Source organism: Lates calcarifer, linkage group LG17 (assembly GCF_001640805.2).
Source record: "Lates calcarifer isolate ASB-BC8 linkage group LG17, TLL_Latcal_v3, whole genome shotgun sequence".
In the NCBI taxonomy this organism is placed as follows: domain Eukaryota; kingdom Metazoa; phylum Chordata; class Actinopteri; family Centropomidae; genus Lates; species Lates calcarifer.
Window position 1 is genome coordinate 4,804,754 of NC_066849.1, and position 18,418 is coordinate 4,823,171.

The 18,418-nt window shown below is 38.3% G+C and overlaps 1 protein-coding gene across 5 annotated transcripts in view; it reads right to left on the bottom strand.

The window, feature by feature from the left end:
• Positions 1 to 10,251, bottom strand: part of tmem131 (transmembrane protein 131) — a 28,490-nt gene extending 18,239 nt beyond the window's left edge. For 4 of the 5 annotated variants that reach the window (XM_018669846.2, XM_018669845.2, XM_018669844.2 and 1 more), the window contains exons 1-5: positions 9,935 to 10,251; positions 7,469 to 7,530; positions 7,230 to 7,270; positions 4,462 to 4,530; positions 2,974 to 3,094 (exon numbers count right to left, since the gene is read on the bottom strand). In XM_018669846.2, coding sequence (XP_018525362.1) covers positions 2,974 to 3,094; positions 4,462 to 4,530; positions 7,230 to 7,270; positions 7,469 to 7,530; positions 9,935 to 10,106 — 465 coding nt within the window. In that variant the 5' untranslated portion in view covers positions 10,107 to 10,251. Of the gene's footprint in view, positions 1 to 2,312; positions 2,405 to 2,973; positions 3,095 to 4,461; positions 4,531 to 7,229; positions 7,271 to 7,468; positions 7,531 to 9,934 lie in introns of those variants that run through there. The other variant, XM_018669847.2, reaches the window with a different exon arrangement.
• Between the last annotated feature and the right edge of the window lie 8,167 nt (positions 10,252 to 18,418).

Consider the following 18,418-nt stretch of genomic DNA (forward strand, 5'->3'; position numbering starts at 1 on the left):
GATACCCCCCAAATTCTTTCCTGCCAATTTATAATAACATCTACAGAAACAGGTAAATAAATATACTGTTGATTTATACACACCTAAACAACCTAAGTCCTCTAGTCTTCTGTCACGTCTAGATTGTACACTAATGTAACAGTGCAGAATGCATCTGATCTTCTTGTGTCACCTCCGCTGCTATAGTATGTTCAGAGTCTCAAAAATGCAGATAGTGAAAGGAGGAAAAGGCCAGTGGAATTTAGAAAACATTTGTCCACATCCACCTGAGAAATTTACCGCTCAGCAGATAAAAGCATAGTGGAAGTACTGAAGCAAAAAGATAAAGTATAACAAGAAGCACCAACTCTAACCTGCTCCTTATTTATTTATCAATTTATTAAGGCAGGTCATTTAGTCAGGAACCTTCTTCAAGCAAGAAACAATATAGATATGTGTCATTTTCATCATACAAGTAGGTTTTGTTTCAGAAATGTGTGCATATGTATAATCAATCTACTTCCTCTTCCTCTTCATGTTTTTAAAGTAAACAAGACATAAAGTTGAAACTGGTTATCACACTTGACTTTCCTCATTGAAAGCAGTATAACAAAAATACCCCTCTGTTGTACTGTTGTTGCACTAACCCTATTTAAAATCCTGTTTAGCTTCCTTGATGGAGATGATAGGTAATCTTGTATTTGCATCTTTTTTACAAAGAGTCAGAGCTCTTTGTAATGAAAATGCAAATACAAGATTACTGCCTGTGTTTTACTTTTGCCTGATGTTCTAATGCCCTATTCAAGCAACTTTTTTAGGAGAATAGTAACTACAAACACAGATTAAATCAAATGTTGTTATCCAAAAAAATGCAGATGCCATGATTATTGTTTGCAGGTATTCCTGTCAGGTTCCATCCGGTGCAAACAACTTGCACCAACAAAGTAGGGCAGACGTTGTAGCCTGAGATGTGAAACTCAAGACAAAACAAGATAAAAAACAACTTGCCCCTGCTCCTTAAACATATTGCTCTGATAGCAGGGTAATAAGTGAAGGCAAATCAGATAAAGAATGTTTTTATCAGCTGGACTGCAGCAGCTGGACAATAAGATGACAATATTTCAAAGAGCTATTTGTGAAACAATCAACCTGAGAGGAAATGTAGGATTCCGAAAAGGAAGGGGGTGATGCCCTTCCTCATCCACTGTGGAAGTTATATTATTTTTGGATAAATATTTATTTTGTTTTGTCTTTATTTTCCAGATTTAACACTGGCAGCTTTGCTCCAAACTTCTTGTTTAAAATCTAAAAGTAAAGTTCAGAAATTTGCTGTAATAAAATACAAGTATAATATGTCATGTGTATTTTGAAGTATTAGTAAATAGTATTTAGTTGGGACACAGCTAATAAATCACATGGTAAGTACTAATACAAAACTTATATGCCACATGAACTTGTGACCACAGCAGTGATGTCTGGGGATTGTAGTCTCATACTGCACATGGAACTAGAGTGCATAGAGGATTCCTATAAACATATTAGCAAAATAACACTTGTAACCAATATTTCCTCCAATTGAAATTTGGTGGAACCTATGGTAACATAAAACTCTGTATCCAAAATCCCTGACTGCACATAATGTCATTAACAAAAAATCTCCCTGGAGTGATTCTGTCTACTCGAACGTACAAAGCCTTCATACAAGCACATCTCGTGACAGAAGACTAGAGGCTTTTTAGTTGTTATCTTCAAAACCACACTGACTTCCCTCCTACTGAATGTCTGTGTCATCTAGACTCTCATGTTCTGCAGTTGAATTTATTTTTACATTTACCACTGAAAACCACATTAATGCGGCAGACTTTGCTGATCTCTTTGTGGACTCCTCTGAGCTGAGTTTGGCTCCAGTCTTAACAAAATGATGCTTTAGTCTGTTTCAAGGAAAAAAAAGATATTGCCAAATCAGATTTTCCCTTGAGTATGATTTGTCCTGTCTTGATATGCAGTTCAGTCTACATTATGAGAGCCTTAATAAAAGAAAAACAAAGACTACAACATTTATTTCAGCAAGGGCTCAATGTCTTAGGGCAATATATGTCCCAAAACTAGTGTTGTAGCCTCACCTAAACAAGTACATTACGTCTGCTGCAGCTATGCCTAATGTGACAGAACAGGTCTTTCCTGTAAAGGGAGTCTTCACAGGCAGCACAGAAAACATGACTGAATTACTTGCTCATATGTCCATATATGATATATATGATATTAGAAGCATCACATTACCACACACAACAATTCAGTAAAAACATATGGTCTATGCTCCAATAGCCCTTCACCTCAATGAGCACTGTCATGTTCTCCAAGGCACTGAAATGGTTTGTCTTCCTAGTAGAGTTATTTTGGACCCATTCTCTTGGGACACAGCAACCTGTGTGTTTAAAAGAGTACTTTTCTTTATCAAATACCACTTACAGTGTGTGTTGTGTTTAGACTGTGTAAACCAGACGCTCTACATCACTTGATGTTATTGCTGTTTACTTTTCCTAATCTTATTTAGTGTGGGATTCTGTGTTTTGGCCTCTTTATACACTGTAATTCATCTATGTCTCTAAACAGCTGGAGACCTCAGTCCCCAGAGCTCTTTGGTGTGGTCACATGTTCCAGTGGTACATGTGATTTGCATCAGGACTCCACACGTTATTTAATTATCTACATGCTGCTGTTTACTTGTTTGAGGTTGACACTAGGTTGACACTAGAAAGCAAATGACAGGAGAGACACCTGAGAGACAGGAGAATCTGATGAATTCATGTGTAAAAATGCCTCTGAAACATGATGATTACATAACATGGTGCAATCAACACACAGCCATGTGACTGAAGGGAACCCCTTTTTACCTTTAGTAACAAGACAATCTGCATTTCTAAAGTACTAAAGTAAGACAAAGATTAGATTTGTTGAGGCCATTTGGCTGATTTTGAAGTGATAAGTACTTACCCTATTCTGGAAAAAGGAGGCGTGAAAATGTGCTGTTGTTGCTGATATTGATATCAAACTAATTTCTTCTGAGCTAGGATTATGTAAATAAACTTTCTCCATTTTTGGCATTCCAACAGGCCTGTGAAGGAAGAGAAAAAACAACTGTAAAAGCCAGTAAACAACAATATATTTAAGAATTTAGAAGCTAATTATAGAAGAACCCTGATGGATTTAAAGTATGAACAGAAACACTGACAAAGTTGTCACAATAACATAGAAAACTGACACAAAGATGTAATCTTAACAGTGGATGAATGACTTAAAAAAAAGAGTCAACAAGTTGGTGAATTTTCCTGTAAAAATAAACCAATAATATTGAAGAACATCAGAGAACAGGTGTCAGTAGGTTTGGAGGGTCATAACCTCCTTGTGAGTCACTCAACAAGGTGAATCTTAATGTACCTGACATTCCTCTGGGTTACCATCACACTGTTCATTTGATTTCAAGGAGCACACCAGAGCTTTTGCATGTTATAACCCATTAACTGCATACACTTTACTTTGCATTGCTGCTAATCAACATCCAAAACGAAGCATAGATCTTTGATATCCTACAGTTTGTGGTTTCTTGCATTTCAATGTGGTATGAAAATCAACTTGTAGAGACTTGAAACTCTGGGAGTTTTTACGATTCTCCCCACCGCAAATGTACAATCATGCAGGACGAAGTAACTCTCGCTAAAAAATAAAAGCCAATAAATTTTCATTGTGACAGATTACCTCTAAGTCAATTACTTAAACCTGAAAAATCACCTGTATGTATATAGAGTGTGGTTTCCCCAGCACATCATTGTCTTAACACTTCATACAGTGCATCTATGCCCTTATATATGGGCTGACATATTGAGACTGCTAATTTAAAACCTGCCGTCATTTCATGTGTGTATGTGAGAGAGGGTGAGAATTTCTCAAGGTTTCATTTTCACATTCATAGCTGATAAGTGGATTGTTTATTGTTGTAGTGAGACAGAGAGGACAAGCTGAGGCAGCTGGGCTCCTTACTGGTGTCCAACCCTCTCTCTGAGTGCTACTGAATCATTTGCACTCTGCATCTGGCTAATGCACTGTAGGCTACACTTGAAGTTTGGTCATACTTCTTGGCTGTGCACCTTCTGACAGAGCGGAATGCAACCTAATAAATCAGGCCTAAATGCTTCTTCAGCTGTCCTCTTATTGTTGACAGACTGAGATCTGTCACATCAGAGATACTCAATAGTTTTACTTTACACATGTAGTGAAAACTATAAGACATGTTGACTTAGCAGCAATCTGTTCACTGTCCACGGGGCTTGGAAAATATGGTTTCATAATATATTATGCTTGATCATAATTTGAAAATGAATACTTAGTATTAATAGCAAGTGTCCCTCACAATGAGAAATGTAATAAAAGCACAGATCACACAGCAACAAACAGTCAAATTATGCAAGAGTACAAAAGACTCACTGCTCGTGAAAGTCCAACATTGGAGGTTCAAATCGTATAGGTCGGCAGTTCCCACGGTGCGGGGACGTGCTGTGAGAGACAGGGACACGTGAAAGCAGCAACAGCAGGCTAGGAAAAATAGTATCCATGTTTGTGTGCATTTCAAACTAATGACAGGCTAAACACACAAGCACAGTCGGTGACCAGGCCCTTTTCTACAATGCATCAAGTTGGCCGTGGGACCACTCCCATCTGCAGCACACTATTTCCATATGTAAAATCTCCATGAAAATCCATAGACAGAAGCATAGAATCAAAGGTGGAAAAGAAAAACAAAATGACGTATCTCCTCTTGCCACCTTCAGAGAGTGGTGTTTCTCGACGAAGGCGGCGACTTTGGAGCATCAGTTGCGCCTGCCTTGTTGTAGAACACAGACATAACTCACCAAACCTGTTCAGCAACAGGTGTATCTTAACAATAGACAAGGCTGCCCCTAAAGAGAAGCAACTCTTTGGTGAACAGAACCGTGTAATTAAAGCCTTTATAAAAATCTCATGAAAAGAGAAGTTCACCAGGGATGCAGGTGTGGTGCATAACCAGGTTTTAAGTCATTTAATGGTTTCAACCATTAAATGAGCAAATGCCTAAATGGCACATGCTCTTTTAACAAAAAAAAAAAAAAAAAAAAAAAACACACACAGAAAAGATATTACATGCAAGACGACAATGTTTTATTCTCCTGTTTCTTGCACCAGACTTGATTCAATGGTACCAATCACCATTCCTTTATACTTCACTCAAACATAATTACTCTAACATCACCCCAGAGTCAGACAATTTACCAGAGATCAATTTCACCTATTTACTACCAAGCCTACGTGTACAGGAGCAGACAATGGCCAGGCTCGCTAGAGACAGGATGTATTTCCATCCCCTGAGGCACACAGCAACCCATACAGAATCCCTGACCATGCAGTGCTCCTCTGGGATAATCTGTCATCTACAGCCTGTCCTCACTCCTCTCATTAATATAACAACTACTGACAAAAATTCTTGTGGGATTACGGATTCAGATGGATCCTGGCTGTGAATTCTATGCAGCCTTTTGCTCGCTGCTTCAGAGCTAATGTGTTGAATGTCAGTGTGTAATTGGAGTAGCTGGGGGGAGATCATGGGGAGGGCTGTGCCTCTTGGCCTCAAGATCTGCATATGACCAGTGTCAGGCTAACCTTAAGACGACGAGCACATATTAAAAAAAAGTGACAGTGAAAAGCATTTTAATTCTTATGGAAGTGACACTAGTGTGTTGAAAACTGTCCTCACAAAAGAGGACCACACTGAGTAATACAGAGAAGATAATACTTAACAATGAAGAGATTCTCAAACACTACACACACAATGAGGAAAAAAGGGGAAGTTCACCATTAAAAAGCCTGAAACAACACAGTCAAACAGCAACCCTCTAACTTGAGGGAGTGGTCATGCTATGCCAGAGCAAGATAAGCCTTTTATGGATTAGAACATGCTGTACAAAAAGTAAAGGCTAGTTGTATGTTGCACTCAGACAAAACACACATGTGAAAAGTAAGGACAGGAGACTGTTATGTGGAGGCTAAGACACAAAAACACTGTTCTAAAAGGTAACTTTTATATGTTTCCTGCCTTTGAAACAAGTGTTTACTTGTTCAAGCAGTTCTACCCATCGGACACCTTCACCATTCCAGTCAGTCTAACACTTAGGTCTGTGCAGTATCAAAGCATTTAAGAGGACTCACTGTATAGCCATTACAGTATTCACAGTATTCTGCTAGGATAAAAAAGCATGCTATAACTTCCTCAAAGCCCTCTCCTGACAGCCATGTTTTTGTCTGCACTCAAGGCACTGAGGCTATCCTGACTGTGAAGCAATGAGACCCAACCATGGACACTTGTCAGTACAAGTGATGAGGCTCCAAAAACACACAGACATATGCATGTCTGCTCCTCTCAACCTTGTCAACTGTGAGCACAAACTCTCACATTAGCCTGCCCTGCTTGACTCAGCTCCTCCAAGTAGCTGCAGCAGAACAGAACAACAGGTGACACAGACTGAGCAGTTTCCCTGGTGACTGATGTCACTAACAGCACATGTTTCAGAGAGTTGAGGGGGGTGAACATATATGGGTGTGACCTCCAGAAAAACCCTTCTTTCTTTCTCTGCAGGCTTTTTTACCAAATGTCTTGGTCAGTATGGCTTCAGGTTGCTGTCTTGTACTGTCAGTTCTGGAAGCTTGTGATTATGATGCTCAAGCTTTTTATTTTTGGGTGTTGTTAACAGATACTTTGTAGCCAGCCAGATGTAATAAAATTCCTGCCCAGGTTTGTCAGCCTTGACAAAATAACCTCTTTGTATTTGCTTTTTCACATGACCATAGTGACTGATGATGCTGTTACCAATTTGTTGCAGTACAATTTCAGCAGCATCTTTGTCTGTGGCTACTTTTGTTTGTGACTGTTGTTTGTGTTAAAATGGGAGAATAATGAGGTGTGCTACTGTTGTTTTGCCCTGTCAGCTCAGTTCAACAACCCCTCAGGCTATACGTATACTTTCCACAGTATATTTACGTTGTAACACTGTAACACAGTGTAACACAGTGACATGTTACAACAGAGTGCAATCCAGGCACAGTATAGATGCATAATATCAAACAACAGCACCAGCCTACCTGACTATACTCTCACTAATACGGTGACATTTAAATACATAAAAGACGGGAGGAGATTTCTAAAGTGAGAAATAAAAACTTACCTTTGCTGATGATATAAACTAAAATCAATGTCAGATTCTGCCTGTAAAAAACAAGAGACCTACAGTGAGTAGCTGTTTAAATATGACTGAGAAGGAGATCAGACTGCAATGTGTAAGCAGTAAATAAACTTAATTTCTTTTTCTCTCTCTTTTTTTTTTTTTGCTTTGCAATGGTGTAAATGTTAAAAATAGCAAGAAGTAGTATGGAAACAAAAAAGAGGAAATAAGTATCAACTTACCTGTAAAAGGCTTCCTTCACCAAAATGAAGAACTTCTAGAATTGTGTCTGACTGAATGAATGCTGTAAAAAAATAACAACAGGAAGTCGTTGTCAGTATTATCTCAACCACTACCATCATTGAAAAAGGAGAACAATCTGTTTTCTAATTTCAGTTCTGAACATTTTACAGAACAAGCTGATGACCTAAAAGGTTAAACAAAGTATAAAATGATACTAAAACCAAGATCATTTTAAACTGTTGATATATTTCAACTGTTTTGCATTGCAAAGTAGCTTTCAAAACCCAGGAAAAGGCAGAGACTGGCTTTAGATACAATGTCAGAATTCAGGTTGGATAGTAGCAGCCAATAATACTCTTTAAGAAAAAATGTGGTGAAATCATAAGAAAAACTATGGCCAGAAATAATTAGAACTAGTTCTGCTGGTAACTACTCCTCCCAAATCTCCAAAGCAAAGGCAGTCCGTTAGCAGTCATCATATCTTCCTGAACCACAAAGTAATAAACTAGTGCAGATAACTCCCTACTTGAACTTTAATCTCTTGTACTTTTAAAGCAGACTAGAGACAAGAGAAAGAGGCTCCGCTTGGTGTAGAAGTTTGATTTAACCCCTATCATGCTAAGAAGAAACATTACATCTACTACTGTGAACACATAACATACATGTCTATTTCCGGAGTCACAAGGTCAGTTCACCGGGCCTTTTTGTGTATAAGGCTTGGCTCATACTGTCTCCTGGAAAAGGAGGAGTCCAAGTCAGAACACCATAATATTCTTGTTTCTCACTCAAAGTATGAATCTACAAGTTTGGCTCACTACTCAGCATTTATTACGCTTTCACTCTAAGGAGAAGCTTTTCACCTGACACTACCGCCATCCCACTGCTTGTGTTGCAAAATGGACCTTTCCAGATCATGTTCACAGCACACTTTTTTACACTTCAGATTGAAATGCCTGAGCACATCCAGGTGATCTAATCACTTGATGCAACACAGCACAGTTTTAGTTCCCTTTCAGGTTTCACTTCTGTCATTACACAAGCACATCACGCACAGGAATCATTAGCCCTAGTCTGCCACAGATGACCATCTGCTCGGTTTTTCCAAGTTTGTGTGATGTGGTGGTACAATAACAATAATAACTTTTCCTACTGTATCACCGTGAAAAACACAAGACACAGTAGGGCTGACTACAGTGAAAGTTAGACTGGACTCAAACACTGCGTGCAGATCTACACAAAGTGAAACTTAGTTTTTCCACAACTTATTAGTTATTACTTCTCTTGTTGTTTGGCATATAGAGTTTGTTCAATACCTCCCTTAAAAAGAAAAACAACACATCCGTTGCTGTTGGTTTTATGACAACAGCCAAACTGAGAGGAAGTAGGAGGTTAAATCATTTCTCACCATTAAACCAAGTGCCACTTCTTTTGGCACAGGAATGAGTAAATCTGCACAGATAGTTTAATGGTGAAGTCCGACTATCAGTGATCTAGTTAACTCTGACTCAGTTTGCGAAGCTTCACAAAGTGGCTTCACAGTATTTGCCAAATAACCCATGCAGTGCTCCTTAATCACTGGAGCACATTCCTTTGGATTGTGTTACACTTGACAGGAACTAATGTAAACGATTTATAGGCACCAGACACGTTTCAAAGTTGGCACAGCTTATCTTGGACCTGACCTGCAGCTGTCCACTCACGACTGGCAGGCTTATCACTGTGGCCTGACATGATCGGTAGATCTGACAGCTGGACACCTCAGTCCGCTGGATAAATAACATGCGGCTGTCACTTGGCCCGTGGACTGATCAGTGCCAAGCTGGAGCCAACCAAGGGTCAAGTCTAAACGCTCAGCCACGTTTACAAATAACTGACTGTCATCTGACTGATCCAAACGTTTCCTCCATTGAGTCCAGTATGAGGAAGTACTGTTGGGTAGACTGCCTGCGGCAATGTTGTCAATAACGTTACCAGCCTGACATCTCCCCATTCCAATGCATTAAGATCATACAGTGGCTGATGAAAGCTAACATTAGTATTAGCCATGATGCTAACGAGCTGCTTTTCCCGTTTCTGCCTTGAACTGCTTTCTATGTTTGCTAGGTAGAGTGTTAGCCCAACTTAGCCATATAAGGAAGGGATGACAACATGACAACAAGCTACAAACGAAGCTAGCGTTTACTGTAACGTTAAAGGCCACATACAGCTAACTAACGATAGCACTTTCATTGTGAACTATGCTTAGCAATTCAAATGTCAACACATTTCAGTCTTTAATTACATCTCTTGAAAGGCAAAGAAAGATAACTACAGTTTTGCAGGGTTGGAGTGTTATTAATGTTAGCGAGATAGCGGGCTAGGTGTGATAAAGTTGGCCCGTAAAGGTAACCTCAACCGATACTTGGTAGAAATGCCTACGGAAGTTAGCGCTAGCTAATGTGGACGTCGCCAGCTAAGTTACAAACCTTGTTTATTCGCCCGCGTCGTGTGAATAAAAGCAATAAATAACATCCTCAATAATCCGACACACGATGTTCTTGTTCTTGTGTGTGACTGGCGACAACTCTGGGCTCTTTCTTGACTCGCCATGCTGCAAATCTCTCTGTTACGATAATAACCGAGCGACTGCGCGGACATGCCCGTGTAAACCTCTGCTGACTCTGTCAATCATAGCCGTTGAGAAAAAAACTGGAACTCTACTAAGCAGCGGCAGCTAACTACTGAGCAGGAGGCTGGCCTGCTTCTTCTTCTCTTCCTCTTCCGCTTCGTGTGTGACGCGGCACAGCGGTTTGTGCTGCTGCCTGCTGCAGCGGAGTGAGCGAGACCCCCACCGACTCTGCTCACTCTGGTGACCGGGCAGACAGCTGGGTATACACGGCTGAAAGATAGGCCTATAGACATTCCTCTAGCCTCCAATATCTTGAAATAAAAGAGGAAAGCTTTTAATATTTTCTCTTCATCTCCTATCAGATGATAAAGAAAATTAAATCTTTATTTATTTTACTTTTCAAGCTAATTAACAGTATTATTTGTTACAATTATTTTCTTTTTTAAATTTAACACAATTTAAATAGAAATGTTTTTTGTTGTTTGTTTGTTTAAAGGTATACTGTAAACACATTTACTTGAGTAAGAGGTCAGGTACATGTGCTTTTCTTTAGTTTTTCCATTTCAGTGCTTGTTTATACTTTATACAAATGTCGTTTACACCACCACATTTGAGGGGGAAGTATGTGCACTTTTTCATACATTCATTAGACAGCTAGTGCTACAAATCATCTTATAAATATGATATACAATATTGTAGGTTACATTTCTAACACTGTATAAAGAGAGTTAATTTGCTCCACTTGGATTAGTTATAAGATTCATTATCTGCTAATGCATCAGTGATAAAAACCTAACAACATAAACCATATTTAAGAATAAACACTCTGAAAGGGGCCACTTTTCTACTTATCTACTTTTAACACAGCAGAATTCAGGACTTCTACTTAATGTGTGGCATATTTTTATGGTAGTGTTGCTACTTTTAAGTGAAAGATCTTAATATGTCATCCACCGTCAACTATTACTGTCTTATTTTCTCATAGTTGTTTGTTTTATTGAATCTCCTAACCTTCCTTTGCTCCGGATATTAAGATAACAAGGAAATGGTACATATCAACGTCGACATGTAGTTTGTGGTCCAAGATACAGGTTCAAGAAGTTTATATCGATAAAAAGAAGAAGATATACATTCAAGATGAATGATACAATACGTGGCTGCTGTAGGAAAATGAAACTATAGCGTAATGGTTAAAGGTTGAGAGTGATAAAGCCAGATGATTGCTGACGAGTAAAGTTTAGGGATGAAATTGAGGATAAACCAAGATAACAAGAGATCCAGGGGCTTATAGATAATGATAAGTCATGTTGTTCTTCAGGATATTTGAAGCTGTCTTTTAAAGTCGATGGTGATTGATTGTCTGGTGGCCACTTGTTCCTTTTTATGGACCCTCTGCATACTGTTTAGCCTTTAGTCTAAAAGAAAGTTGACCTGTACTGTGATATTAACCTTCTACGGGTTTGAGCTCTCATGTTTTGTAATGACAGTAAGCTAGATGTCCCTGTGAGCTATAAAAGAATAGTTTGGGGCATTTATTTGAGCCAGAAGGACTACTTTTTGAAATCCACTATCAGCAGACCATATCACTAAAGAGTACTTGTGGCAAGATAACAGTAATAAATGCATTACTTGTTTGATAATCACAAGGGTAACAAAGGTTGGTTATATACACCTCCTCTCATTATCAGTACTACACCTTCAGTATGCTTTTACCAGGACAGAGGAGGATCAACAGTGACTCCTAATAATTTGCCCTGGTTTTGAGCCTTGGCACTATCACTGCCCCAACAGGTGATCTCAGATTTGGATGTGTATGTAGGGTGCAGGATTTAAAATCATGTTGTTTTGCTTACTATATATGCACATATGTCCAACAGGAGCTGAACTGAGGGCATCTGGACATGATTATAGATACATGGCGACATCTCACCTCTCATCCAAAAGGCTTTTTCAGTTCTGACTGACTGTTGGGGAGACCCAGGTATTTAACCTCTATGGGGTCATTATTAAGGCCACTGTTGTCACTGGGCTCGTCAAGGCTCCTGGCTGCTGTAACAACAGAAAAGATATCATTATCTCTTTTATTGCTTGATATAGGATTGATGAAATACACTTCAGCTGTTAATGACTAACATGCTAGATGTTTCTGATGCTTTTTTGGGTTTTACTTGTCAAACTTAGGAAATTTTGGGAGTGTCAAAAGAACATATAACTAGTCATCAGTGACAAACTGGTAAGCCCCTTTTTTAGCATTAACTAATAACTATGGAACTGTCCCTAATCAAATGGCGTTTTTTAATGATGAACTACAAATAAGTGTTAAATGATAAACTGTATAATTGGGTTTCAGACCAAGGCTGGTCAAAATATAGACAAGAAAGTAATGAAAAAATGTGATATGTGATGTGAGAAAAATATATTGTTAGTGTCTTAATCACATGTTACTGTAATATCCAAAATAGAAATATGAGTCACTTGGAAGGATCAGCCTTGCTATTAGTCATTGCTATACAAAGTAGTTGACATGTAATTCAATTATGAGGCAACAATAGTGACGTGGCTGTAATAATGGTATGGATAGGCAGATAATTCCTAAATTTCTTGTGTGAGTTTTAGGAAAATAAATGATGTAATGTTTTTTTCATGTTTACGTCACTACATTTAGTTAACAAAACACTGTCCATGTCCAGCAGAGGATCACTATGGCTTTAAAGTTTTTAAAAAGTTGAATAGCAGCAGGCCATTCCCTCCCACTCTGTTATATATAGGCCTATTTAGGAATGAGATTCAGGATGAGAATCATCATGATTTCAGTGAGTTCTGGTTGCTTTTGATCTGTGAATGGAAATAGGTGTCATGGCAGCTTGGCTCTACAAATTCTTACATCAGGATTCTTAATCTTTACTGTGGCTTTTTTATTTTTAATGTCATATATCTTTATGGTTGTATGCAGAAAACTCTGACAGGTCCTCCATCCTCCATCCTGTCCTTAATTGTTTCACTGTATATTGTGGTCATTTGTTATACATTTTTTAAAAATCAAATTACCGATTTTTTCAGTATGTCAAGTAGTTAACACAAATAAAAATAATTGATTCTTCAGTGTATAAAATGTCAGAAAATAGTGACAAAAGCCCATTATTATAGCTTGAAGTCCAAATGAATGTATTCTGATTGTTTGGTCTGACCAACAGTCAAAAACCCAAAGATGTTGAGTTTAGGGTCAAAGAAAAAGGTAGGTATTTTCAATATTTGCACTTGAAAAGCTAGCATTTGTTTGCTCAAAAATTGTAAAAAATGCAATTTCAATCAACTGACTAATTGATTAATCAACTGATCGTTTCAGCTCTGGAGTATTTAAGGATAAATAATTAAACTTTCATGAATGCTGAAGGTTGATAGAGATGCCACAAAAAAATTGCCTTAGGGCCCAACTACAAGGTTACCCCAGGAATGATTGTATGAGTGTCAGGGTTTAGGGCTGTTTACTTGGTTGTTACTATAGCCTGTAGTGGGTGACCTGATGGAGGGGGCACCAGGAAGTTAACATTGAAGCCATTACATTTTATAGCATTTACAGGAATGTTACTGTTCAAGTTTTGGTGATGCAAGCACCCATCCAGTAGAGTGTCCTGCAGCAAGACGTGTTCAGTTTAGAGCTGGTGTCTTACTGCCTGAGACCTCTGAGACAAGCTTTGCTTTACTCATACACACAGTGAGTAGTTGGAGTTGTTAGACAGTTAATATACATCAGTATGAAGACTGTTTGAAGAGTGTTGATATCAGAAATGTTATATGCTGCTGTCTCAGTGTTTGAGTGAATGAACAGCAATGGCCAGCAGGCTCTGCTGTTATGAAAGTACCTGAGGAACACATTAATTATCATTGCTGATATACCCTGTCATCATTCTGCAGATAAACATGTACCAACATGTTACACAAATATATGCACGCCATTGTTTATGTATTGTTCTCAGTTACTTATGAAAGAGTCCTGCATTACTTTGATTCGTACAAAGAAGTTGATGTGAGACATATGCCCAGCATAATCAAGGTAAAACCAGATTTATTAAAGTGGTGCTGAATGTAATGTATGCAAGTAATGCAGCGGGCTTTGTTCTCTAGTAGAGGAAACATAAACAACCAAGCCCTTCATAATGTGGTTAAATGTAGATGTCATATTATTCTTACATTTGTATGACAAATTTGATGGCTATTATGTGACCTTTGAGACAGGCAAGAAATCTGACATCATCACATTGATATCTTTGAATAAATATTTCAAAAACATTGTTAAGTGGCATTTTGACTTGTCACACAGGTGTCACTAATAATAACCCATTACATAACTGTGGTTGTTCCAGGGCTGTGATATTCTGCATTCTGGGTCACAAGCACACTGATATGAAACTGAGCCTTTGTTAATGTTAATAATCCCATCTGAGCTTTTCTTGCTGCGACAAGTTCAAACGTGTGCTCTGACAAAAAGTCTGTTCACCATCAGTAAACCACTGCGAGGGACACATTGCCAGACTGGTGAGTATAATTTCTTAAGCTTCCTGCAGAGGGCAGTATTGTAATAATGTGCATCCTCTGGGAGCTGTTCACACAGCAGGTCTTTAATAAGTCCATTATCACTTTCATTAGAAAACAGTTGAGACACGACCACTTGTTTGCCCCTTAAAATTCATCAATGTAACGGCAATAAAGTGTAAGTTGTGGGAGCAATTTTTGTTTGGTAAAATGACCATAAAGCATTGCATGTTTAGGTGGAATGACAATCAGCATACAATACCATCTGTAGTTCAGTGTTGCCACATACACACTATTGTCCTATTTACTACTATTACTCACATTCATGCACTGTATTATTCATATCTGCACATACATTCCTGTTTATCATTACATACCTGTACATACATATGCTGAATTAAACTGAAAGTTTACCCAATACCCAGTGGGTAGAAAATCACCCAAGACAAAGGTTTGTTCTGACCCAGCATTAGTGTTATGTTTTTATACCGTTGTTTGGTAATTTACCCAAATTAAAATGTGTTTGGTTGTGAACTGGTATAATCTACTTTAGCTTTAGCAACAACAAATTTGTGACAGTTGTGAGGTAAAACTGGATCATGTCATGTTTAACACTGGGTCAAAAATATCCATATTTTAGTTAGGGTAAAAAACCAAACATGAATATAAAAATAACAACCACTGAGTCACAGCAACATATAGGTGCTGGGTAATGTTAACCCAGTATTGCACTGGTGCTATACTGATGCAGTTAGATAGTTCAAAACCAATTTGTGCAAAAACCAAAGAACACTGACAAACTTTGTATACAAAAATTGATGTAGGTGATACAATAACATTCAAGTGTCCAGTAGGCCCTGACAGTGAACCAGTATGTACAATGCCAGGACCATGATACTGAAGTAGCTAAATGGAATTCAACTATCATTCATTTTTATCATTGAAACCTGCTATTTTCCTACTATCACATGTCAGAGAGAAATGTGTAATTTCTTTGAGAATGTGCTGTTTTCTGGGACCTAAATTATTGTGAGTTCTTTCCTTCATTCACTGTTACTGAACACTCAGTTCTCCTTTGCTGCTTTTTCCAACAGCCACACACGGTGCTGCAAATAAATCTGAATGCATTTTGAGCGAGGATAGGCAACAGGAAAACCAATCACACAATTAAAACCACGTAATTTGCATGTGATTGTAAAGGAGAGGCATGCATTTAAGGGTAAGCACACACACACACACACACACACACACACACACACACACACAAATGTTTATGCTGTCAGCTGATTGCAAGTGCGAACAGCATAAGTGTAGCTGATTACAGCACAGCTAAAATGACTGTACCATTAGGGGATTATGAACAAAAAAACAAAAAAAACAAAACCTGACTATAGACTAGAGATTTTCCTCATGCATGTTGTGTTTGTCTGGCGAAGGCCCACAAATTGTCCTTGAGGTTGTTATAGCAACCCTGTAAGTGTCTGGCGGAGGATAAATCATCCTCTCTGTTTGGAATAAAACAATGACAAGGTACAACTAATCATCCCCAGCATCTGATGAACAGGGTACAACTCATCAGCACAAGAGGACTCACAGCACTACCGTGGCCACTTGGACTAACACTGGCTGCCAAGACATATCTGAGGACCTACTTATTATGTACTTTGTGCTTTTACTTCTTATCACTGATATATATATATATATATATATATATATATATATATATATATATAATATATATATATATATATATGTTATGTTTTCTTAATGTATTTCTATTTATTTATTGTGGTGTTTCTGGTTTAGATTATTACTAGGTTATTAGGTGTATGTGTACCAGATATATTACATATTCCTGAGGGAACCAGGAGTACCAAGAAAAGTGCTCTGCACCAAGAGGGCAATACTCCCAACCACTCTGCGTCTCCCAGCATATTTCAAGGACATGCCAGTCTGCACAGCAACAGGGGAAAGTAATGTATGCTCTCCAGATCATTGGACACACACAATCAACACTTGTTGATTCACACTCATGTTATGCTAACAATGAACCCACATAGGACCAAATTCAGCAGTTCCCCTCAGTTTTATGGAGTGTTTTAGCAGTTGAAAAGCCAGACATTTCTCTCCAGGAGTTGGTGGAGAGTAAAACAGAGCTAAAAAAAAAACAACAAAACAACAAATGGGCTTATTACCAGCTTGCCACATACATGAATCCAAATGAATGATAATGTTGATCCATGTCTACTGGATTTGGAAAGAAGTCACTGTTTGCTAACATGTCAACGTGAGACATTTTGATATGTGAGTGTTTTCTTTGCAGCTTGGTTCTGTTGATCCCAAGTGGACAAAAAATTAATATGACGCTAAAATACACTTTTATTTTTATTTTTGCCATGACGGGCATAGCCCTGTGGATTCCAGACCTCTGAATCACTGCTCATAGCTTGTTTTTTCAGCTATTCAAATAACTGAAAAGTGATTTAAATAATTAAATTAAATTTCAATGAAAATTCACTCTAATCGTTTGTCTAATTCTGTAGTGTGTTTGGAAATAAAGCCCCTACACACAAACCCAACGCTCCTCTTCTGCTGTCCATTGTTGTTGTTCGACTGTTCCCTGATTACGACCACGTTTTGTCATCTGGGACTCCTCTACCTCTCACTGTGCTGCCAGCTGCTGATCATGCCTGATTACAGTCTCATCACATCAGTTTGGATTCAGCTCATTGTTGAATGGCTGAGGGTTATAAATGAAGAGGGTGCAGAATCTGATTGCATGCAGGAGACAATGTTGCACTGTGCCATGGTGCACTCTGGGAAAAGCCAGGGTTTAGGATGCAGTAATTACCATGTGCCTTCTGGCAGAGATGTAAAGAGGCTTTCAATAGATCTCCATGCACCTGGAGACAGTCCTAAACCTAATGAGGTTCAGAGAAGGGGAGAGTGATTGGTCAGCCGCTGCTTGATTTTCTCTTACCACTACGGCTCTATAAATCTATAAATACCTAAATAAAATGAAGCATAAAAAACTGAAAAAAACAAAAATAAAATTAAATAAAAAACAAAAATCAGTTATTGTTTTTCATTGCTTCATGGCTAAAAGAACTGCATGTTAGGTCTGTGACAACTGGATCCCAGAACTTACATGTCCATTAGATCCTACAAAAGCTTTGACATGTTGCACTTACAGTGAATTTAGGATTACATTCAAATCAGACGCAGTAAGCATTATTTCTGTCTGTTAGTGTCTACAGACTCTATATATAGTATAAGCACCTTTATATCCAGTACACTGTTTCTATTGATGGATTGCCCTAAACCCACTCACAGTGAAGACAACCCTAAAGTCTATTATACTGCTAAATCCCTTCAGTTTGAGATGATTCATGACGCACAGAAAGAGAAACAAACAAGTTTTGCAGTACTATCATTACAATGATAATTGGACCATATTCTTACACTATTTCAGTGTAAATATCTATCTATTTATCTAACTATCTATCTATCTATATATATGCAATTAGAAAATTATCCCAAATGAATGAGCAAGGATAACGTAAAGCAGCTGATGTCTGATGTTTGTGATTATTTTTTTTTAATATTCACATAAAAAGAAAAATGTTGCACAAAAGTGACATGGGGAATTAGGTGGCTGAAATAGGTACTCAGGTCTAAGCTGGGATTAGCAGTGCAGCTCCGTCTATTGCCAAGGGATTTCTCTTTTAACCTTATGCCTCAGGGTGATGTCAAGGTGGGGGTGGGGCGATGCTGTGGTAGTGAGCTGATATGGTGACAGAGGAAACAT